This window comes from Tamandua tetradactyla, chromosome 12 (assembly GCF_023851605.1).
Source record: "Tamandua tetradactyla isolate mTamTet1 chromosome 12, mTamTet1.pri, whole genome shotgun sequence".
In the NCBI taxonomy this organism is placed as follows: Eukaryota; Metazoa; Chordata; class Mammalia; order Pilosa; family Myrmecophagidae; genus Tamandua; species Tamandua tetradactyla.
The window spans coordinates 5231752-5252776 of record NC_135338.1 but is presented as its reverse complement, the minus strand read 5'-3'; the positions used below and the strand labels follow the sequence as shown (position 1 = coordinate 5252776).

General features: G+C 39.8%; 1 protein-coding gene and 1 long non-coding RNA gene across 2 annotated transcripts in view; both read right to left on the bottom strand.

The window, feature by feature from the left end:
• The window catches only part of RTN1 (reticulon 1), a 268450-nt gene extending 251313 nt beyond the window's left edge, over window positions 1-17137 (bottom strand). Inside the window, 1 exon segment of the mRNA XM_077122477.1 lies at window positions 16897-17137. Coding sequence (XP_076978592.1) covers window positions 16897-17137 — 241 coding nt within the window.
• On the bottom strand, window positions 5236-12596 carry LOC143651194 (uncharacterized). The gene is made up of 3 exons (XR_013159902.1): window positions 12473-12596; window positions 6268-6377; window positions 5236-5846 (listed from the first exon to the last, which is right to left on the bottom strand). It is a non-coding gene; the product is annotated as an uncharacterized LOC143651194 (long non-coding RNA).
• Window positions 17138-21025: the final 3888 nt, after the last annotated feature.

Sequence of the window (21025 nt, the reverse complement as noted above, 5' to 3'; positions counted from 1 at the left end):
GTCAGGAAGTGAGTCCCGAGCCTAATTTTGTTGACGAATCTCATGTGAGGAGTTTTAGCCAGGCCATGTTTGCTGCGGAACCTAATATATTTTTTTCACCAAGACCAAACCTGCTTTTATCAACCCCACTCGATTGGAGCTTCTTTCATCTTAAGTGACTGCTTAGATTTGAAAGAACTAGAATTGAATTTAAAAGACCATAATGTCTTGCTCTCTACAAACTAATGAAAGATTAATTCCATATGATTATTCCTATCACTAATAGAAAATGAGTATGAAATTTGCAGTGGACCCCATGTCAATGCAACATCCCCTTCTTGAGGACAGAGCTGTCAGGAAAGCCCACAGATGCTTAGGAGTAGCTGTTAATGACAACTGTGTCAAACTAATCTCAGTGTAAACTATTTCATCTTCTTTATGAATTTCTCACGATAATTGAACATCTTATTGAGGACATCTGTACAATTAATTTCAAAAATGTTAAGATAATTCATTTATCATCAGATATTCTAATCATAACTGATAAAAATTGTTTTTATTTTTTGAGTGAGCACTCAAGAATTTTGTTGGAAATTCAAAGTGATATGAGTTGTATAAAAATTTTAATGATTATTCTTACAAGTCACATAAACAGTATGAATTTTCATGACTGATGATTGGATATTGTGTCATGCATCTGATTAATGATTTATAGTAAAGACAGATAAAAGAGCCAAATCCATCTTCAAAAGTCTTTAGTCATCGATTCTGTGAACTTTGAAAGTTTATGAGATTGTGCTATGATCCCAATATGGTTTTAGGACCATTCTATATGTAGTCAAAGAAAAAAATTAACCTTCAAATGACGAAACTTTGATACTTCTATATCTGACACACTGCTAGGGATTTTAGAGACATACCTTGAGGTCAAGGGACTTTCAGTCTAGACAAGGAGAAATGTATCTTAATCCACTCGAAACAATAAGAGCAAGTACATGCATGTAAATCATAATTGATGGAAAGATAAGAACTCCAAATCCTTAGCTGTTTCAGTAGGCCTCCAGGATAAAAAAAAAAAAAAGATTAAAATAACATTCCAGAAAATGCACACATGCCAGCTAAGATTCGAACTCTGGTCCTCATTCTTGGTGAATCTAGTGGGCCTTTCCTGGAAAACATCTTTTTCATTGTCTATGGCCTGGCCTGGAAGCAAATAAAGGAAATTATGTAAATCAATTGTCTCCACTACTCAAATTAATCAAATGATAGTTCAGTCCTCTACTACATATTTAATTGTGGCCATCGGATCATAAAGCTAATCTAAGAAGGTATCTAAAATATTTATCACAGTGCCTGCCTACCCAGCATTAGATGCTTAATAAATATTAACTTCCTTTAATGTTATCTATTCCCCCTCTCTTTTTCTTAACTACTTCTCTTCCCCAATCAACATATAAGAATGCTTGTATATTTGAACAAGATAAAGGAAAAACCAATGAACTCCCCAATATTGCTATCCAAGCCACAGCATTTGGAAATCTCAGTGCTAGTTATGCAGAATGGAGTTTATAAATAATCTCTCCTATATGAGGGAAAACCCTGAGCTAAATTCTTCCTTCATTTAGATAAAATTTGTGTGAGTCTTTTGGAAAATCCCCAGAACAGGGAAAGAAACATTTCAGCCCACAGGCCTGACTCAGCCAACAGCTTGGTTTCATTCAGCCTGTGGGGTGAGAGAGCTCTGACCAGCTCTGAACAGAACACCTCCTGCCCCTGAGCCCAAGGGTGCACTGGGGTCACCTCCTTTAAGGAAGTCTCTTCAGGTTGAAGGATCTTAGCAGCTGTGACGGTGTGAATTATCATTTCAGAGGGAAGTAAAGCAAAGAACCCCAACTTCTGCTTCGTTTTCCATGTATTTCTCCACCTCCCTCCCCTTTTATCTACTCGTGTCCATCCCAGGGGTCTAGTGCTGTCACTCCAACCTCATCTCTCCCCACCCCAAGGCCCCCAGTTTTCTCTCCAACTGCAGCTCTCCTCCTTGTGCTTCTCCTCCCCTGTCTCTCCAGCTGACACTTCTTCTATTACTCCTTTCCCTTACTGCAAATTGAAGTGGAATTCCACATCCTGGCCTTGTGGTCTTGTAAAATAGTCTTATTTATTCTGTAACATTTCAAAGGCAGAGCATCAGCGGATATGACAGAGAGAGCATGAGACGTGGAGTTGGAGGTGATGCCTTGACATTGTTCAGAATCCAAATTTATAAAATGAGGATCGCTGGATAAACATCAGTGTTTCATTCATCCTAGAGCACTTTAAGAAGGCTACAGCTTATTATGCAAATGAACAAAGATTGACAGGGAATTAATAACAATAATAAGGATAGCTAACATTTATAACTTCTATATGTCAAGCACTCTTCAAATCACTTCACAAATATTAGCTCAATGGACCTCACAACTACTCTATGACGTACGCACTAAGAGTTGTGCAAAGAGAATGAGCTCTTAGGTAAAATTTTCTTTTGCAAACATTTCCTTTCTTACTGTTTTTACAAGCATAACTCAAGATTATGGTGATAAGCATTTTCGTTCCATTTTCTAATTACCAACTAAATTAAGTTCCATTTTATTTACTGTGATGTTATGCTCACGTGTCAACTTGACCAGGTTACCATGCCTAGTTCTTTGATTAAGCAAGCACTGGCCTGATTATTACTGAGAGGTATTTCTGAATGAAATTAAATCATTAGTCAGTTGATTGCATCGATGGCTGATTACATCTTAACAATCAACAAAAGAATTGCCTCAGCAATGAGAGAAGCCTCATCCCATCAGTTGAAGGCCCTAGAAGAACTGACAATTTCATAATTTCAGCAATCAGAAATATTCCTATCTCTACTTAGCCAGCTAGGTTCTCCTGGAGAATTCTTTGAAACCTTTCCTGGAGTTTCCAACTTGCACCCTGCCCTACGGAATTCAGACTTGCCAATCCCTCAGTCGTGTGAGCCAAAACCTGTAATACATCTTAATATTTTCACAGACACACACACACACACACACACACAGACACACACATCCATCCTGTTGGTTCTGTTTCTCTGGAGAATGCTGACTAATACCCTCACAGTCGTCTGACTCTCTACAGTAAAAAAAAAGAAACTTCAGGCTCTCACGAGAGAGAGTTATATACCAACTTTCCCTTTAGTGAACTGAAAATAATGCTTCACAAGTTTCATAATAATGTGATTATATAATGGATTATAACATCCAATAATCAAAGACATTTTTGACAAAAGAACACAGTGGAAATAGAATCATCACATGTTAACTAACACAGTTAAAGAGTGGCCTTGATGTGTCCTGACTGGCAGAGTGGCAGAATTGTTTTTTTAACAGATTGATAAAAATTCCTCTTAGGAGTGTTCCAGAGAGTTGCTAACATGGTTAAATAAGTACTGAGCACAGATGAGATCACCACACATGAAAGGAAGGGAGGAAGGCAGGAATGGAGGGAGGGAAAGAGAAAGAAAGAAGGAAAAGTTACACAAATGGTACAATTTCTAGGAAACATATTATTTGTTCTTTCTCAAACTTTTGGTAAAAACAAAATAGTAACACCAGTAATGCCATGGACTTAATTAAAAAATAAATTCTGACACGTTCAGTTTTGGTGATTCAAAATGCTGGGTTGCTAATTTAACTTGTGTGGTCAGTTTAGCTGAACACCATAAGTACAGGGAATCTTGACTAGGGCATGGGATTTTGTTGGTTTGTCCAGGTTAGTGTGATGCCCTGATAAATCCCAGAGTGAGGTGGACAATGAATGAAGAAGTATTTGCAGGGTCGCCTTAGGAGAATGGGGAGAAAGGGGGAAAGATTCAACTTTCCCATTTGGAGAATTTCTGATACTCTCGCAAGGAGTAGGGACAACCAATCAATAGGCCAAGCCCTCAATCTTGGGGGTTGCCCTTTTGAAACTTATTCCCGCAAAGGATAGGCTAAGCCTACTTAAGAGTCACCCCAAGAGAACCTCTTTTGTTGCTCAGTTATGGCCTCTCTCTCTAAGCCAACACGGCAAGGGAACCCACTGCCTTTCATGGGGGACATGATTCCCAGGGGTATAAATCTCTCTGGCAACATGGGACAGAAATCTGTGGATGAGCTTCAAGGGATTGAGAGGACGTTCTTGACCAAAAGGGGAAAGAGAAAAATGAGAAAAAAATAAAGTGTCAGGGGCTGAGACTCAAATAGAGTAGAGAGGTTATCCTGGAGGTTTTTCCTATGCATTATATAGATATCCCTTTTCTGTTTAGGGTGTATTTGAGTAGCTAAAGAGAAGTACCTGAAAATGTAGAGCTGTGCTTCAGTAGCGTTGTTTCTTGAAGATGATGTATGAAGATATAGCTTTTACAATGTGACTGTGTGACTGTGAAAACCTTGGGTCTGATGTTCCCTTTATCTAGGGTATGAATAGATGAGTAAAAAATACGGATAAAAAATAAACAAATAATAGGAGGAACAAAGTTTAAAATATATAGGATAGATGGAAATACTAGTGGTCAATGAGAGGGAGGGGTAAAGGGTATGATATGCATGAGTTTTTCTTTTTATTTCTTCTTCTGGAGCGATGCAAATGTTCTAAAAAACTATCATGGTGATGAATATACAAATATATGGAAGATTTTTATGTTATGAATGTTTGTGTTTGTATGTTGTTTTGTCAATAAAAACATGTTTTAAAAATGCTGGGCTGCAATTTTCTCTTGTTTTATCTAGAATAAAATGTTTTCTAAATAAATTAGTACTGTAAATAGTGTCGACTTCAACATCATGATGGTGCCTACGGGCCACAGTCTGGTTGGAGGAGAGTCCAGGTGATTCATTTTGAAGCTGCATTTGCACAGGAAGCAGCTTGTTTTTATTTTAGATAAATACAAGTAGTACAGAATTAAAAATATATATTTTATGCACAGTGTACATAAAATTAAGAAAAATCAATTGTCCATATTGAAAAATATATACATTTTAATTTAGGGCAAATTTAGATGGTTATATAGAGCTTATTAGAGGGAGCATTAACATCTTTCCCTCCCCCTACCCCAAGCATCACCTGATAATAACAGGGAAGTTGGCTCATCTACCTAAAATAGCAACTGTTTACAAAAACTTTAGGGCTGAATACATACACAAAACTGCAAAAAGATCTATGAAAATCACTGAAGAGTCATATAGACCAAGTATTGCTTCTCCCCATTAGTTAGCCTTTCTCACAGAGGTTGAGACTAGTCACTGGTCATTGGAAAAGCTGGGACTGGAATCCAGTTATGGTGTCTTCAAGTCCACACCCTTTCACCCACTTCGCCATAGCTACTTTGGAAAGAGCATAACTCAGTAATTCTTTGAGAGTCACAAATTCAGGTTACAAGATATTCAAGAAATTAAAACAGCATTTAGACTTTTTCTTAATTAAGACTGCTCTTCCTTATAGTCTGAATTGACTTGAATAATAATGCTATTTTACTGCATTTATTTTTATATTCTGATGTGCTTAGGTGCTGTCTACTCAACTATATAACCTGCATGTGTGTATGTGTGTTTTTGGTAAGTGTTCAGTATATATTTGTTGAATAGTAAGTGAATGATTCAGCAAAATTTTATTGAAACATGAATCTATTGCCCCTATCTAAACAGGGATCTAGATGAGAATATCTACATTTATTGATTTTTAAGAATTAGAGAGTTATTTAATCCTGCTACACATACAAATTCTCTGAGCAATCCCAGAATCTGTGTGCAAAATGGCATTGTGCATTTTACTGGGCAGAGACGTCAAAGCTTTCATGAGATTCTTAAATGGAGTCTGTGACCCTGGAAAGATAAAAAAAATTACTAATATAGTATATCCTTTTTATGACATCACTTCTGTTATACAAATGGCCAGCCTAACTCTGATTATAAGCTTTCATCGAAAAGAAACTCTTTTGATTGGTCTCAGCACCACCCTCCAGACTCACATAGAACATGTCCAGTCTCTATACCATTTGACAGCCCTTTATGTATTTTTAGAAAGCTATCATAAGCCATCCCATCTTCTCTTGGGCAGGCTTTAAATGCTCAGGTCTTTCAACCAAAGTCAAATTTCCTACTTTCATCTCCACCTTGGCGTTCTCCATGCACCTCAAACTCTGCCCAGCCCTGCTCGGAGCCAAGACCAACTTCGTCTTGTTCTCGATACCTTGAGATAACACAGCCTAATACTGCATCATCTTGGGGACAGCCACTGACTTACGTTGAACTGATGGTTAACTGACACCCTATGTTGTTGTTTTTCCTCCAAATGTGCTGCAGTTTCACCATCCATGATCCTCTCTTTCTGTTCATGCAGTTAGTTTGGGGATCCTATTGAAAGATTTCACAATTATTCCTGCTGCTTTCCTACTTTTTGCAAGTAATTATTTTTTTTCTGCACAGTTTCTTGTGGAGTCTCAAGTTCTATCAACCCAAGACTTAGCTACTGCCTCCAAGCCTCTCTATCTCTCACTAGCTCAGGTGGGTTTTCACATAGTTTCATCATCTGTAGATGCGTGAGCAGTCGTGAGGAACAACCATTTCACTAGGTGGTTATGGGGACTAAATGTAAAGAGGTCTGAACGCATTGTATGTTCTATATAAGCACTTGTTAAATAAATAATTAGCTTATTTGTTCATATATTTAGTTATCTAGGAACAAAGGGTCAAAAAAATTAGTGGGCATCATAAAAATGGAAAATATCTCCAAGACTTAAAGCAGTACTATTTGGTTATTTCCCCTGAGGTTTGTATCTGGGACAACACAGCATAGATTTTATGCATTTAACAAACATGAAGCAACACACTTTTCAATCTGTCTTCACTGAACTCTGTTGAGATGAGCATTGGAGAAAGGTAACAAGTCCTATAAACATTCCCGTGCTGCAGCGTACAAGGATTTTATTACTTATCCCTTTTTCTTTTCAGTCATTTGTTCGATCTTCCAATTCACTGTTTCTTTCCTCGGTCCTCTCCATCTGCTGCTAAGACCATCAATAGAGTTTTTATTATTTTGGTTATTGTATTTTTCAGATCTAAAGTTTCTGTTTGGCTCTTTATATCTTCTATTGATTTGCTGAGGTGTCCTATTTCTTTGCTATGGAACACCTATATTCACCCAGCCATGGGCACAAAACTTTGGAATCATCTCTGACTGATTCTTCTTCTTATCTCCCTGTCAGTCACAAGGCTTATTGAGTGCCCCTGGGAAGCTGCTCATATCTGAACCTTCCTCTTTATTCCCAGGGTTACTTTTTTATACCACTGGAGCTGAACTTATTGGGTCAAGCTTCTTTTAGCAAAACTCTCCGATTTCAAGATCATCCCCTTTGAGCTCATCTTTCATGCAGCTGTCAGAATAATCTGCTTTACCATCCTATTATAACATTATTCTTCTATGTAGAACATATATAAGAGGAGTCTAGCATTCTCTGGGGGTCTTTCAAGACCCCCTAGAATCTGCCTTCCCCCACTTGGCTAGAGAGATGAAGCCAGCCTCATTACTGCTCACCTCCAAGCAATCACTCACTCATGCCCCTTCTTTCCCGCAGATGCCCTTTCTCTTCACTACCATCTGTTCCTATCCTACCTGTGCTGCAGGTGTAAGTCACACCACACCTCCTTCAAAAGATCCGGTAATCTGCATATGGCCTGGCAATGCCACTTCTAGGTAGCAACCCAAAGGAAATGAAACCAAGGAAATACTTGGACAGATACTTGTATACCATTATTCATCACAGTTCATAATAGTAAAAGACAGAAGCAACTCAAGTATTCATCAATAGATGAAAGCATAAAAAAAATGTGGTATATCCATATGTGGGAGTTAGATTCAGGTGTCAACTTGGCCAGGTGAAGGTGCCTAGTTCTATTGCTGTGGACATGAACCAATGGTATGTGAACCTCACCTGCTGCTGATTACATCTGCAGTCAGGTAGGAGGCGTGCCTGCTGCAATGAATAATGTTTGATTTAATTGGCTGGTGCTTAAATGAGAGACTCAATGTAGCACAGCCCAAGCAGCTCAGCATACCTCATCTCAGCACTCGCAGCTCAGCCCAGGCCTTTGGAGATGGAGAAAGGAATCTCCCTGGGGAAAGTTGTTGGAACCCAGAGGCCTGGAGAGAAGACCAGCAGAGATCGCCCTGTGCCTTCCCACGTAAGAAAGAACCTCAGTTGAAAGTTAGCTGCCTTTCCTCTGAAGAACTATATTTGAACTAAATAAATCCCTTTTTACTGAAAGTCAATCCATCTCTGGTGCGTTGCATTCCAGCAGCTAGCAAACTAGAATGCCATATGATGGAATACTGTTTAGCTATAAATGTTAAGTGTGGGTACATGCTATAATATGGAAGGCAGAAAAGGAAAGGAGGGGATGGGGGAAAAGAGGGAGGGGAGGGGGCACAGGAGGGGGGAGAGATGGAAGGGGGAGTTTTTTTTAAAGGAGGGAAGGAGGAGGGGGAGAGAAGGAAGAATGAAGGAAGGGAGGAAGGAGGAGCCAAGGTGGGAAAATATTGAAATTGGCGGATCTGGGCCTCTGGGGTGGAGGTACACTGCAGTTCTCTGTATGGGATTTGTATTATTTTTGCAAGCTTCCTGTCAGTTTAAAACTATTTCAAAATAAAGTTTTAAAAAAGAGAAAAAAAAAAAAAAAGATCCGGTAATCTGGAGCTCATAAAATCTCAAAAGCCCTCCAGCCCTTATACCTGTACCACAACTGGGCTGCACCCCGATCTGAGTTGCTTACCTTGTTTCATGTGAGTTAGTCAGGACTTTTCAACTAGATGGTAAACTCAGGAGGAAGTGGGAAAGGGGCATAGCTCATGCTCCTCTATTCCCTACAATTCCTAGCAAAAAACTGAGCATAAAGTAGTTACTCAATAAATCAGTGCATCTGCCATGCTTACTTCCCTAGCTTCTGGAAAATCCAAGTCCTGGAATTACTCCATGTGATCTTGAAGCAGTGAGGCCACATTTTATGCAGCCCTGATTTTTCAGGGTCATGGGAAAAAGTCATTACAAAGGTAGATATGACATTGATTTTTATTTTTATTCTAGTGCCTATGAACTAGATCAGCAATAACCTGAATACACACACATTTTTGTTGTCTAATAATTTTTTAAACACAGATTTGCTGTGCATAAAACAAAATTCTAGGTATTTTGGAGGATATGAGATATTCAACAAATTCTCCACATTCAGGAAGCAAGAATTTAGTCTATAACTAGTTTTACAAAATATCTCATGCAGTATATGAATTGAAAATCCATTTGGGGCTTGGAAATAGAAATTAGAATGCAAAAACTGTTTCAGCTAAAGATGTAATCATTAGGCAACCCAGAAAACATGGTTTTACCATAAATAATCTGCCAAAACTATAAAGATAGTGAGGCAGAGAACTAAGGAGGGCAGCATATGATACTTTTGGTATTATAAAATTATTTAAGAAATTCCTAAAACATTTTACAATATGTTAAATACTTAGGGAATTAGAATAGAGAAAAATGAAAATGATAGGTCAGGAAATATAATAAGAGATACCTGCAGATAATGTGTTTCACATTTAGGTTAATAAGCCAAAATTAGAAATAATTTTGGAGGTCTCAAGAAGTGTGACTGTTTTATGGGATTTACTTCACAATGAAGAACTAGGAAAGATTTTAAAGAAGGCTGCAATTGTGTGGAGAGTACATTTTAGGTAGTCAGATTGAGGTAAATTGTGATTTTTGTTATGGATACCGTTTCTGGTTTCATTAGTGTGCTTTCACTTTTGGTAGAAATATGCCCACGTAACAATGATAATATAAAGTTAGGGTTACTGTTCTCTTCTAGGGATGTATAAAGATGTTTTTCAGAAGCCATTCCATTCTAGCTATCTTTTTCTCACCATCCTATAATGTATCAATGTCTCTCAAAGCACAGCACCCACTGTTTACTACAAGACTCCAAATCTGGCCCACCTAGAATAGAATCTAAGGGAACTATTACCTCTTATAATGTGCAGCCAAGACTTCCATTAATATTGCCTACCATTACATAAGATATTTTAGTAACTGCATCATACCCCTAGCTCATATTCAGTTAACTACAGCCCCTGTACCTCCCATTCCTCACTATGGACTATGTTTACATTGCATCTCCTACATTCTGCACAGAATAGAGTTTGCTGAACCAACAGTCAGGATTTTGTATTTATAATTTTATAAGTCACTGTTCTTCCTTCTTCTCTAAAACCGCTTGCTTTGAGGCTCATGTCATTCTGTCCTTTCCTAAAGATATTAGGACCTGGCTCACTGTCATTCTCCAATATCTCTTGTGACTCCCTCACCTAGTACCCTTACTCCAACTGTTCCTCAAACCCAAAAGCACTTATAATCCACTGTTCCTATCATCTTTTCACTGTTGCATCCCCTTGTTGTCGTCCTTCCTGCATCAGATTGGATTCCATGACCCATTAGTATACTCTCTGCCTTGCTCCATTGCCCTTCTCTTGCTGTCATGATCATCAGAAAGGAAAAGGAAAAAAAATAAACATTGTTAAATCCAACCGTCCCCTTACTCCAAACTGACACACAGGCAGCTGAACATGATTGGGGAAAAAACAACACATATATGATGACTGGTCTCACTTTAAGCTCATGATTACCAGCTCCAGGTGGTCTTTAGAATTCTCAGAATTCCTACAATTTCTCCTAGTCCTTTAATTCTCCCATACTTCTAGACAAAAATTGTATACCTCTCCCCTCTTCTCCAACTTTCAACTCCACCCTTGCCTTCAACTCTGTTGATGGCCTTTCTTCCTATTTCATTGATTAAACAGAAGCAAGTCAGAAGATAACTTCCAGCTGTTCTCAGCCCCTCATCCACCCACTTTCTACTCCTGTGCCCCCTCCTCAGTTTTTTCTCCAGTCATATCCACAAACTGTCCATACATCCGACATCAACCCTCTACTTGCACACTGGATCCATTTCCTCTCAGCTACAAAGGAACAAGTTGTAGGAATTTCCCTTTTCGCTCAAGAACCTTTAATCTTCCCTTTCCTACTGAATCATTTGCATCATTTTACAAATATGCCTTAATATCCCGTATCTTTAAAACAATAAAATCTTCTCTTCTCTTGATCCCAATCCCCTATCGAGATATCTCCCCATTTTTGATGTCTTCTTTATAGGAAAACATCTCAAATGTATTATGTCTGAAATGCTGCCTCTTATTTTCTTCCCTCTCATTTTCTCTTAAAACCATTCATTCCATAACCAAGGTTTGTCTGTTTTTATTTCTCTAACACTTCACATATGAAAAAAAAAATCCCATCAAATTTCTAATGACTTCCTCATTTCAAATCCAATGGCCAAGTCTCAGTTCTCATCTAAATCAACCGACGAGTAGCATTTGACATAGTAGATCATTCCATTCTCTAAAATCTTCTCCTCTCAAAGTCTTCCCGATCCCAGTTAATACCATCTCCATTCTTGTATTTGCTCAGGTCAAAGGACATGGTGTTATTTTGTACTCCTTTCTCTCACACTTGACACTCAATGGATTAGGATAAACTATTAGTATTACATTCAGAATATATTGGAACCCAACCACTTTTCACCTCCATAAATAATATCAGCCTGGTCCAAGCCACCCTCATCTCATGCCTGAATTATTTTAATAGACTCCTGGTTGGTCATTCTTGCTTCATCTTCCTTGTTAGATTCTCAAGACAGTGACCAGAGTGATCCATTAAATTTAACTTGACTCTAAACGTGCTCCTCCTCTACTGAAAACCGCTCACAGTAGCCCCCATCGCATTTGGAAGACTATCCATCACCCTCCAACCTCTCGAAGCTCATCTACCATTCTCCTCTTGCTCATTCCACATCACCAGCCTCCTGCTGCTCCTTATACATGCTAGGCCCAATCTTACCCAGGCCTTTGGACAGCTGTTCCCTCCACCTAAAGTGACCTTCCCGAAGGCATCTGCAGGACTGACTCCCTTCCCTTTCTTCATGCCTCTGCTTTTTTTTTTTTGCATGGACAGGCACCGGGAATTGAACCTGGGTCTCCAGCATGGCAGGCGGGAACTCTGCCACTGAGCCACCGTGGCCCACCCTGTCTCTGCTTTGAAACCACCTTATCAAAGAGGCATTCGCTGACTATCCTTTCCACTACCACCAACTCCTGCTGCCTTTCGATCATTCTGTTCTAACTTTCTCTATAGTACTTATCATCCACCACATACTCTATATTTTTTGTTCTGTCCCCTCTCCCTCCTCTGCCCATCCTCCATTAAAAAAAAAAGAATATAAGCTTCATGAGAAAAAGATTTTTATCTATCCATTTTTCTATTCTCAGTATCCTCAATGCTTAGAACAATGCTTGGTATAGGGCAGGGGTTCAATAAATAATGATATAACCATAAATAAATTAATGTTACCTTGCTGAAACTGATAACAGTGGGTTGCCTCTGGAGAGGAGCAGTTGGTTGCGGACAGAGTGGAAAGAAGACTTCTTTTTCCCGGTATACCCAATCGTACCTTCTAAATTTTATAGCATGTAAATGTACGACCTAACCCAAGAACAAATTTTTTAAATTAGGGCAAAAAAATAATTTTGATAAAAAGAGTTTATCAAGATTTTTTTATAACAATGTTTCCCTGTAGCAAATCAACCATCCTTTGAAACTTTGTGTCATCTGAAAAATTAAAGAACCATGCTTTTTATATCGTTAACTGTGTAAATTGAGTGTTTCGAGTTCCTAGGCATAGCGAATTTTATATATCTGTTGGTGATTCAGAATCTAAAAAAAGAACATTATATGATATTGGGGATTCATTTTAGTGAACCATTGGCAATGTCTGGTGATCAACATAGCGTTTTCTACAGTTTATAAATATTTAGCACAATTATGCCTTCTTAAATTCTATCAATATCAAGTACACTGGCTCGTAAATTTTAAGAATCCAACGTTTTTTCCTTTTTGAAAATCACTTACCCATTTCAACTTTTCTAGCAGTAGTTTTATTCTCAAGACATACTGGCAATAACTTAAAAACTGCTCAGCAAACTCATTCCATACCATGAGATTTAAAGTCTCTAGATTTCAAGATCTGACCTCATCAAAGTAATGATCCTAGGCTTTCAGTCTCTCTTTCTGAAAGACTTTCATAGAAAGTCTAATTTAAGAAGCATTACCTATTTCAAATAATACAGGTTAAATTTGCAGTACGACACCCTTCTTTCTCTTTTCCCATATATTATCACTACCGTATTTTCCATAAGCAATGAACCTCTCCAGTTCACGTCCTCCTCAGTTTTCTTTTTGCCCTCAAATATTATTTAAACATGCAAAGCTTGGTTGTTCGTCTTTCTTTTTTTTTTTTTTTTTTTTTTTACCATATTCTTTACAATGACATTAAGGGAGAAGCATCTTGATGTAGATATTGATTTCTTTAAACATTCTTCAAATATTCTTATTCTCACTATTCTTTCCATATTTTATACCTTTTCAAAGCTCCCTTAAATTCCTTGTTACCCCTGAAATAATTTACTCTAGTATTTAAAAATCACAATGAACAAATCCGAGCATTTTGGAATCACACTTATCTCTATAAAGAAACAGAATGAGATGGTGATGATAAACATTGATAAATAAATAGATGTAGACTAGATATAGATAAAGATATAGATATGTGCAAAACATAAGTTCACAGGCACTGTGGTCAAAGCAAAATAAACCTGGAAAATCTTTTTTTTTCTTTTTTTGCAGTTTTCAAGAAATTTAAGTAAAATTGTCTATAAGTCCAGATCACTGAAGCAAATCATATTGGACTGATTTATCAAGATCATTCTCCATTCTGTTCTGTATTTTGCCTTCCATGCACAAAGCAGTCAATAAGTTAATTTCCAAAGCAGCTGATGAGTTGACATCTTACCATTTAATTTTGTTCAGATCTTCTATTTTAAATTTTTTCTTTAAAGGACCATTCTTCTACCCTTTTGTTATTGTATGCTCCTTTTGAATAGTTTTCAGGAACAAAATAACTGATCATGAAAAACATAATAGTTGCTCTTAGCATCTTTTGTATAAAGTTATGACACTTACTGTATGATGGCACTTATTCATGATTAGCAATCCTAACATATTATAGCCTATATATGGTATATTAAATGTTCCCTTGGCAACAGACATCATTTCACATGCTCATTATAAATTTTAGACATGAAAAATTGTAGCTTGAGAAGAAAGTGTTCCTCTTTGGTGAGAATATGCCCCTTCTACCAAAAGGACAAAAGCAATGAAAACACCTGAAAATACAGTACTGATAGTTTTACAGACTGCTTTAATGAGGTTTAAACTTATTCCAGAATTACTGAGAAATATTTTTGGCAAATTTTTTGGCAATTTTAATTATCATCAATGTATAAAACTATCAAAATCTGTGTTCAGAAGGCATTATTGGCAGTGTTTTTCAGAAATTGTTGTTAAAAATCAGTATCTAACATTCTAATATTCCCTCTGCAAAAGAAACAGACTGTTTACAATGCATGATTCTCAAAGTATAAGTTACTTCTTAATTTGATCTGAGTCCTAAAGAGCACCACGCATTTAAAAAAAATTTTTTTTAAGTAAGGCAGTGTGCTTGATAGGCTTCTGCGGAGTTTTGTCCCTAATAAAGTTAAAGATCAACCTGCTAAATTTACTTATAACAATAGAATTGCTGAAATAACCGATGAGTAAGCAGCCCAGATTTTATTTGGATTTTTCAAGATCTAGCTATTTATTTCTGGCATCTGGGTCTCTTACAGCTGCCCACCCAGTCCACCTATAAGAAACATTAAACAAGCAACAACTATGTGAGAAATTTCTTCAAGCAGCAGCAATAAACTAAAAAAATTATATATAAATATGCAGAATGTGTACTCTTCATTCTCCTTCCACCCAAATTTAGCATCATGCTTGATTTCTCTGGTGTTTTGGTTGCCTAGGACACCAAATCCTTAATACAGCAAAATAATTTTAATAATGATAATCTTAAATAATATAATAGTAACAATACTGTCAGAGTGGGTTTCATAACAATTTTTAAAATGGCAAATGCCTACTCTGTGACAGGAATCGTTCTAAGCATTTTATATACAGTAGCTGGTTTTTAGCAGATAGGACTGTTACAGAACACTGAGCAAATAACTTCCTTTCCATAGTGCACTTAACCTTGGTGACACTCATGGGAAGTAGGTAATGCTCATAAAGAAATAATTTACCATGGTTACAACCGCTTGAGCAACCCTCAGCAAAGAGTGGTAAGAACAAAAACTGCCTTTCTTTGCATTAAGCTTATTATCTTCTGCCATCTCCTTTTGCAATTACAATGAGTTTTGTTTCTGTTTATTCAGATGCAGAAGATCTATTAGAAGCTCGGCTATCATGCTTAGACTTAAATTTTTACCCCCTCAGATATAATAACACATAAAGCAAATGTGTTTTCTGCTTTAGAATTTTTTTCCCCTCTCCCTACTTTCTTCCATATTTTCTTTCTTCTTTTTTTTTTTTTCTGCTGTTTATGGTCCCCACTTTTTCTCTTCTTTTCAGAATAAATGTTGACATCTTTTCCCCCAAACCTCCTTTTTCCTGTCAGATCTTTTGTCCAAGAGCAGCGTTAAGATTGCCTAATGCACACCACATAACCCTTCAGAAGAGGCAGTGTCTTGAGAAGGGGTTTCCCTAAACCAGCTGCCAAGGCATTCCCAACCGTCCCGCCTCTCTTCCCCTCCTCTTCAGGGCGCACCCACCACTCCAAGCCCTCCAGCGCTACATTTCAAAAACTACACAACTCCCATCCCACCAAAGCAGAGCTTTCTAAGAGAACAACAACACAACACTGTGCCCCCAACCCACCGCCTGGAAATGCAATAGCGCTAGCCCGACCCGCAGTCCCACGCCAAAGCGCGCCTCTCCCGTGCGTCCCCCCGGGTGCGTCAGGGCGCGGAGCTCGCGCTGCGCACCCGGGTGCTCCGGCTCGGAACAGGGAATTGGCCAAGGGAGACCAAACCCAGGACAACTCGCAAAGGCCCGGGCGGGTCCAGGCTGCTGGTAAACCGTGCCTGGTTCATTCACCAGCACCCAATCCCTCCATCACGGCTGCCGGGTCCCCTACACTTAGGAATCCCAAATCTCAAAGCTCTCTGTAAGATCGGGGGCAGCCGAGCAGCTGGGAAAGGAAAATCGGTTCAGGGCGGGGGCTGCCACAACTCCCAATCCGCTTGCAACGTGGCCCCTCCTGAATGTGACACACACACACTTAGGACGTCTGTGTCCGCAGGGGCGGTGGGGGTAGGGGAACTGGGAGAAAGAAGGGCGCGGGGATTCGTGGAGAGAAGGGGTGCGAGAGCGTTAAAGCCCATCTCCGCCCCGACTCGGGCGGGTCCGGGGCGCGGGCCTGCCGGCCGCTTTGTTGTCAGCGTCCCCTGTCGTCGGCGCGCACGCTGCGCGCAAACACGCCCCCCATCCCCCGAGTCGTCACACCCTCCAAGCCGGCCCCACCGCCCCCAGACCCCGGATGGGGGAGAGAAACTTGTAACCCGGGCGCCAGGAGTCAGCATCCTACGGTTTGCCTGTGAGGACAATCGTAAAAGCCTAAGTAATCATGATACTAAAATGAAAGGATCGATGTTATTTCGGTCTTCCTCTGACCCTTTGGAAAAAATTAGAATTGCCGTTTTCTACCATCCGCTAATATTTACCGGGGCGAAGCGGGGGTGCGGGGTGGGGCTGGTGCTTAAGGCAGAGACCTCGAGGGAGGTGCAGAGAGCAGCGGAGAAGGGGAACGGGCTGGCGGACCCGGGTCCCCGGTGCCTTACCTGTGGATGCAGTTTCCACGGCAACGGGCGGCGGCCGGGCGGGGCCGGAGCCCGCTGCCCGCGGCGCCGCTTCCCCGGCCCCGGCGCCCAACCCCCGGCCGGGCTCCCCGGGCTCCGGAGCCGGCTGGGCCACTTTCAGCGTCACCGCTTCGTCCTCCCCCTCCCCCCGGTCCCCAAACCACTGGGACCCGGGGCCGGCCAGCGGCAGCAGCTCGTCTTGCGGATCCGGCGGCGCGGCCATGGCTGGCTGTCCCCCGGGCGCGGCGAGGCACTTGGCGGGGACGAGATGCGGTGGCGGGGCGGCTCGGCCCTCCCTGCGGCTGCCCGCGCCGGGACGCTGGACTTGGGGAGCCTGCGGTGTCTCAGCCCCGCGGCCGCCGCTGCTGCAACTCGCGCGGATCCACTGCCTGCGCTCTTCCCGCTTGAGCTCCTCCTCCTTCCCCCTCCTCCTCCTTCTCCCGGCCCCGCCGCGGCGGCTGCCTGCGCTCCTCCTCCTCCTACTCCAGTCGCCGCCGCCGCCGCTGCTGCTGCTGCTGCTGCTGCTGCGATTTCGCTACTCCCAAGCCTGTCATTACGCAGGTGAAAATGGCCTGCTTATTCCGAGTCCTCCTCGGCACATGTCAGCCCCAGGCCTGCTGAGGGCAGGCCCCGATTGGGGGATGTGCCAGGTCCATTTCAATCTTCTCCTAATTTGGGGAGGGGTAAAAGAAGAGGATCAGCAGGTAGAAGCAGCCCCCAGCTGAAGCATGACTGAATAGGCAAGCCACACTCTCAACCAACAAAGTTAAGCCCTGTCTGGTGTCCTGGGGCTGGAGGCAAAGAAGGGAAGCAGGAGATCTTAGGGCCACAGCTGAGATGGTGCCCACTATCAGCTGCAGGGAGGGAGGCGTAGGTCTGCCAGGTGAGGGGTTAGAGACGGGCGTTGGTCACAGATGGAAACAAGGGAATCTGTAACCCTGATTCTACGCGCTTAAACTGCTGTTTCCAAAACCAGGCTGAAAATAACGAAGTATGGAAAAGAGCTATCAGGAGAGTCTCGGAAAAACCGCTCACTGGACTTCATCTCTACCAGCTGAGGACAACAAGATGTAAATAGGCAAGAGGAAAAACTATGTTTCCTTTCAAAAACCCTGAGCCAAATTATAAGCTGTTTTTGCAGTCTATTTTATTTGAAAAGTTGGGCATTCCAAAAAGCTTCTTTTTTTCTTTTTTCAACTCTAAGAAGGAAGATTGAACAGATAACCCGAAGGAGGAAAGAGAATCACTTACCTTGTGAAGTACTTTCCCCATATTTAGACCCATCTTTGCAAACAAGCCTTATGCTGTATTGGTTCCTAAATTGTCTATGAAATGATGTGGTTTAAAAAAAAATGAGGTTCAGTCCTACACTGCTCTTTCTCTAGAGAAGGTGAGGTATGGAGTGCAGCATAATGTGAAGCTATGTGGGACTCAAAGCTACCATATGTGCACTGAAGGTCTCGTAGTTGTCCATTGTATATTCAAAAGCCAACCTCAGACCTATTCATACGCTCCTCAAAAATGTCAAAATTAAAAAGCCTAGATTCTTCTCATTGCTTTGTTCTACTAGTATGCTAATGTTCCAAACATGTTCCATGGTAATAAGTTAGAGGAAATGGGTTCGCTCGAAAGACAACTAATACAGCATACTATGTGCCAGATGCCCCTGAAAATATAATCATCAAATTTTACATTATTATCTCCCATGATGGGTATTCCATTCTCTTGATTGTGGTGATGATTTCACTGGTGTACATGTATGTCAAAACTCATCATATGTACAACTTATTGTTTATCAAAATTATGCCTCCACAAAGCTGTAAAAATAGTACCCCTCCAAAACAACAGCAGCAAATTTCCTGGCTATGAAGGATCATCATGGTTTTCAAAATCTTTCCATGGTAAAACAAGACGCTGTTTAAGAAAATTTTAAGATGGAAATTTTATTCCACTGCTATCTTTTCCATGGAGCTTTTGTGTAGTAAGGGGGCACTTGTGAGCTTTTTTCAAGTCTATTGTTGAGAATCCTCTGAAGGATCAGAAATACCAGATGGAAATTTCTCAAAGTTTCATTATTGATAACAGACCAAGAACACAGAAAAGGCTGATGACATAACTTTAACTGCTTATTGATGGCTGTTGAATATTTGAGAATTGTTATGATAAGGGTGTTACATACAGAATAACATGAAGTATGTTTTTTTCTCTAAGAAACCTAATGAAAGTCATTATTTAAAAATCGAAATACCTCTACAGTTTCTTACCTCCCTTATGCTTATACAGATATAAATGTTGGAAATATGATCTCAATTGTTTCTCGTATTTCATCAAATACTGATCAGTATTTTCACTGAGAATATGTGGATGAACTAGTCAGTTAAGTATATTTAGATTCTTACTTGTTAGAGAAAATTGATAATTCCATATTGATAACTTATTCTATTTTGCTCAGTTGAAAAGAGTTGCGCACAGTATTTCAGCTTTAGCAGCTCTTTTACTATTAAGTTCTACCTTTAGATGTATAAAAATAATGATCTATTGGGGGAAAGAAATTTTCAGGTTTGTGCTATAGATTGAAATTACTAATGCTTTTTGGGATAATTTGCTTTGCATTTACACTCCTATAAAACTGACTAATGAAAATTTTGACAAAGTCAGCAATGGAATTCCAGCTTGAATAGTTACTTTGAGTTATGAGTTGCTCTAAAATGCTTCTAAGCAAAGAAAATAGTGTTGGCATTTTAAGGTATTTTTAGCAAGAAGAGTTTAGACAAAAGAACTGTCAGATTTTGTCTTCAGCTATTGTTGTGTTTTGTTTTTTTTTTTAAAGAAGTTTTGTTCCTCATGTGTAAAGAAGGTATCTGGTGAGGAGCATTTATTTCACACAAATTTCTTAACTTAGACCAAACCTTAAATTATGGATAAAGCAGAGTGGGCTCACGCAGAAAGAGTACCACAAGTAACAGATTTCGACCAAGATGAAATCCTGTCCAGTCTCAATATTAATGTTACTTATTATCTCTGTGATGCAGTTTCCTTAATTATACCCTGAATAATGCATAGAGTTTGGTCCAGGTAGTACTAAAGGGATGATATATGTAAAGTATATTATTAATTATGCCTACTGATAACAATACATGCCAAATTTCCAAGAAATGGTTTATAGTAGTAAAAGCTCTGCCTGAGTATATTCATAAAGGCCAAATAGTCAACAGAAACCACTTCAGGCATTCAAAGCAAATTAGTTGAGGACTGATTTGGGTGACCATTAGGCTGTTTCTGCTTGCAAACCCTGTATTCTGAAGAATAAGCTTTCCAGTTTCCTTCTAGGTAGCTTTTGTTTACTTTGCATTTACGCTCCTGTAAAACTGGCTAATTGAAAATTTGCAGGTATGACACAAGTACTTGAGTCAAAATATATATGCACATGTCTTTCAACTCTGAATAGCCTATATTAGGAATGGAAAATAGGGTTCATCATTGATTAATAATGAGTGTTTGGAAGGTTATATTCAGCAAGAGTCTTGGTTCAATAAGAGTGGTTCAGTAAGAGACTGGTTCAGTAAGAAAGAATTCTGGAAAGATAAACACTAGCTACATTAAGGTAAGTAAAGAGGGGTTGGGCAACTGTGGTATCATTCCTCATTGACAATAGGATAAGTGACAAGTGTCTCAGACTTCTCTGAAATCATTGTGCATGGGGTTTATAGAGGGCTTAATTTGACTATATATCATCCATATCATTCTGCAACATGATTCTCCTACAAAAATGTGGAAGTTCTTGAATTTGACGTAGGAAAGAGTTCTCCATTTCCTACTCAGTAAAAGCTTGTTAAGATTGAAACTAATTTATAGAGGCCACAGACTGATGCATGTGACAGCTTTGCTTCCTCCGGGAGACCAGTATAGCACTCACAAATGTCACACAACACGCCAGACTCCTTCTGTCCATGGAAAGTGGCTCCTGTCAATCTGCCATCTGAGAAGATAAAACATCAATGCTTCCTTTGTCCTACAGTAGAGGTGAAAGGAGGAGAGTTGACCACTTTTCCTTAAACCCAGTTGCATTTTTCTTTACTTAGTTTGTACATGTGAGTAAAACTACAAACTT